The 4,241-nt window shown below is 43.2% G+C and overlaps 1 protein-coding gene across 1 annotated transcript in view; it reads left to right on the top strand.

The window, feature by feature from the left end:
* The window catches only part of LOC109301966 (aryl hydrocarbon receptor-like), a 146,800-nt gene that overhangs the window by 100,744 nt on the left and 41,815 nt on the right, over positions 1-4,241 (top strand). Inside the window, exon 3 of the mRNA XM_019523381.1 lies at positions 3,292-3,410. Coding sequence (XP_019378926.1) covers positions 3,292-3,410 — 119 coding nt within the window. The remainder of the gene's footprint in view (positions 1-3,291; positions 3,411-4,241) is intronic.

The raw sequence follows: 4,241 nt of genomic DNA on the forward strand, positions 1-4,241 counted from the left end.
AAAAAAAAAAAAAAAAAAAAAAAAAAAAAAAAAATGTGGGATGGAAATAGCTGTGTCAGGCCAGAGAGTTCTCATAGTTTTGTGAGTTGTTTCTTTTGCAAGGTGAACGTTATCCATTTCTATAATTTATACCTCTGAGGGATGTTGTTAATTAGAACTTGGAGAAGTCTTTGATATCCTGGATTGAAAGGTGCCTTCTAAGTACAAAGCACTGTTCTTATTTTTTTATTATTTCAGATCTCTTGTACTTCAGTGTACAAGAGGAGGCTTAACCATGTTTTACTGTGTTGGAGGTTACTGGTCTGGCTGGTTTTGTGTGTAAGTTATAAGTGGGGGAGAATAGGGGGTGGGGAGAGACTGTTGCCAGGCAGGGCAAAATAAGAGATTTTGCTGATGTGCAAGGAAAAAGCCAGCCATGCTGTCATTATTTCTGTGGAAAGTATACACAACAGGATGATTGACATTTTTTTCATCAAAGCTGCTTTGGATGGAAAATTGGATTTTTGACTAAACAAAATGTTTTGTTTATGTGCAAAAAGTGCCTTCTGTCTATTGAAAAATGAACAATTGAATGTTCAAAAACAGAAGTGTGTGTCTGCAATTCAACAGAAGTTCTGCTACAGAAGCCTCTAAGCAGACTACATCCAGGAAGATGCATGATGACTAGGGACCATTATGAGAAGAAGCATCCCCTCGCTTCACCAAGAGGCAAGAGGAAAGGCGCAGTTCAGGTAGAGCACCTGGCTGAGAGAGGAAAAAAAGGAATATGCGGTTCTTGAACTACAGTTTGCATGACATACTGCAGCACGACTTTGAATTGATGCTTTTTGGTTTTCAGTTTTTCCCTGGGAACAAGATTATTCTTGACAAATCTCTAATAAAGACTTATGACACCATATAACCAAAGTCCAAAGGTTTCTTCTACATTTGGGATGCTTATTGGGCCTCATTTTTCATCACTTCCCACACATGCAACCAAATTTTGGCAGGGGAGATCAGACTTGAAGACCTCAGTCCATAAAGCTGCCTATTTCTGTTTTGATGGTGTGAGAAGACTGATGATAAAGAACTGTACCTCCATGGAATATAGTCTATTACTGGAGCAGTGAGACTGAAGAAAATAGGGAAAATGGGTTGTGCTGATGAACCTGTGAGAATGATAGGCGTGTCTTAAAAGAACTTCACAAATAGAAATAATGTGCTTTTATTTTTTTTAAACAAATCCTTCTTTCATCCATCCTCAGTCCAGTGTGGTAATAAAAGAAAAGTTTTTTTCCCAGCATGAGTCTTTATAGTTTCTTATCCCATGGGTATCATCATGGCATTTGGGTAGCATCCAATAGTGCATGTAACGAAGTGACTAATGCCTTTTACCTGGCGTTTATTTTTTCACCTGCCCCTCAGGCAGCTATGTGCATACAATGAACTATTGCTATTATAGGGTCAATTGGCTTCTTGTTTTTCAGTCTGTATGGGCATTTATACACATGTTTGGGATGGAGGGGAACAGAAGACTTCAATCAGTGGCACTGAGAGCCTCCCTAATTACAGCACCTAGAGCGTCTTGTCTATCAGCTCCTTCAATGAGGTTTGGTTAAAGCATCCCCACTGCCATTTTCAAGTGCAGGGATGCTGATACACAAGATGCTGGAGTCTGCTGGAGCATGGTAATTAGCATGACTGAGTCTGCTCTGATGCATTTTTATCACTGTACGTTGGAGTAGCCTCGCTGCTCGTGTATAGGTACCCTGTGTTACTATGTATTATGTTAGAAGGCAAAGACAAAGAAAAGCACCTTGTAATTTGTGCTGAAGATAGTGAAGTTCTTAGAAAGGAAGGAGTCTCCTTTTTTTTCACCTACTTGCAGTCCCATAGTGGGAAAGTAAAGGTCCAACTCGCAAGTCTTGGGTGTCTGTCTGAATGGTGTTCATTATACCAGCTGCCCTCAGAAGTGTCTCTGCGAGCAGAAGGCCTTCTGTTAAGAATGTAGGTGAAATGGTGGGTGGTAAATAATCCTGTGTCCCAAGAGGTTTTTAAGATGGTGGCTTTTAGTACTTGGGAGCAATATCGCTATTCAGAAATCTGAGCAGCTTGCAAGCTGTAGGGTCCTTCATGGTATGCAGAAATTTTGATCTGGGATGCAGACTGCAACTAGGTGAAAAAAGGAGACAAGTGGCAAAAAATGAAAAAAATCATCTTGGTTATTAGAAATGTAGATAAAATTTAAAACTTAATAAATGCGGATCAGTTCTTTAGTTAGCCAAAGAAGTGAGAGGCAGAGCAGGAATTTCACAGCTTCATTAATATTATTTCAGATTTCTTTTGTTTTTTGATATCTAAAATTTAAAAATCTGGGGTCAGTTCTGAACCTCAAAACCTTCTGATGTGAGACTAATGACAAATCTGAATTTGCAGGTCATGTTGCTAATGGTAAGAAAATCTCAACAGGTTTCTAGAAAGGAGTTGCGTTTACGTGTCTACAAAGAATATCCACTATTATAAAAAAAACTTAAGTAAGGATAATCAACCCTCTGCTTCAATGGTTAGGTCAGTATTTCAGCTAAAGAGACTGGATGAGTTTGGCCTATACAGTTCCTCGCACCTTTTCCAAAGCAGCTGACACTGGCTGCTGTCAGAAACACGATTTTGGGTTAGACAGATTATGGGTCTGATACTGCGTGACAACCCCTATGTGTGTTTGTGGTGAGGAGATAGTGCTTGAATATTTGGGAGATCCTATTCAGTTCTTCAGCAATACCTATGTGGCTCTAATACTAGCCACCTGACCCTGCCAAGTTGTATAGTTCCAGGTATTTGGTGTGATTTCTGGTACTTCCTGTTCCAAGTCCAGGTAGAAAGTCCTGGCAGCCCCACCTCTCTCTCATTGTATTTTGACTTCTGAGCTTCAGAACTTGTCTGAACTTGGCAGGATGAGTGGTACCTAAACATGAGAAATAGAGGGGAGGGAAAGTTAATGTCTTTGTACCTTAGAAGTCACAAGTTGGAGCTACAGCACCACAGATGTTTGTCTGTGCTTCCCTCTGAGTAGGCAGAGAACAAAAATTACCTACATCATGTTTCTCCTGTGCTTCAGATCTAATGTTTCAACTTCATGCAGATTTCATCTTTATTTTTATGTTGTTCAACTACATTCACCTTCCTGCTTCAGATATCTCCTGTTTGTTTGAATGAGAATTAGACACCAACTAATTGGAAAACCAAAATGAATGGCAGGAGTGTGTTGACTGGATATCCACTTTCACACTGATCACTCAACCTTTTGCCTTACAGCCACTGCAAAGAACAATGGCAGCTCCGTGACTGAGCAGACTGGGGCACCAGGCGGAACTGGACAGACTAATCTGCAGATCAGTGGAGAAGCATTCTCTGAAGGGGACCTGCTCCTTCAGGTAATGTATTGCAGCCTCACCTCTGACACCCACGTGATGTTAAGTGCAGTACAGTCCATGCTTGTTAGCAGTAATGTGTCAATGCCCTGGTGCTATGTTGTTCCCAAGCAGCTGTTTCAGGGTGTTGCTGGAAACAAACAGCAAAGAATGTTTTGTGCTTGCAGTGATGGTGGGCAGCGGATGAATGTCCTGTATCAGTTACTGCTTAAAATCCTGCACTGCTTAGCAGCTGGGTGCTCCTGGGCAGGCCATTTAACTTCTCTGTGTGTCAGTTTAGCTGCCTCTAAAATGAAGATAATGCTCATGCCATACCTCTAAGTTGTGTGGCTGTGGGTATAGGTTCACTGCAGAATTATTTTGGGCTCCTACTTGAGTGATGTCTCTAAGGGTATGTACACAAGCACAGGCAGACTATCTGGGAGGCTCTCTAACTCATGGGGCTTTGCACAAAGTGCCATGAGTTAGAGCGCCATTGAACCCAACAGGGTGTAGGGGACTCAGAGCTTGCTTGCACCAGACCTGTCTAGCAGGCAAGGGTGCTCCTGCAGCTTCCCAGAAGGCTGCCAAACTGTCCCTCTCCCTAGCCCCCTGCCCTGCCCTGCCAGCTGACAACTGTCAGCAGCAGCTGGGGAAGGTAGGGGGAAAGGACAGAGCCCTCACCTGCTGTGCGTAGCCCCCTCCCCCGCCCCCCCCAGCTACCCGTGCTGGGGTCTTCCGGGGAGCCAAATGGGGCCTGCATGGCAGAGGGGCTCCTCCCCCCTTACATTTTGCCCTGTACAAGTGTCTTGACAGCAGCAGGGGCTGTCATGCCTGGAGCTGGGGGGGGGGGGG

The sequence above is a fragment of the Gavialis gangeticus genome, unplaced genomic scaffold, assembly GCF_001723915.1.
Source record: "Gavialis gangeticus isolate Ggan-Ray unplaced genomic scaffold, GavGan_comp1, whole genome shotgun sequence".
Classification (NCBI taxonomy): domain Eukaryota; kingdom Metazoa; phylum Chordata; order Crocodylia; family Gavialidae; genus Gavialis; species Gavialis gangeticus.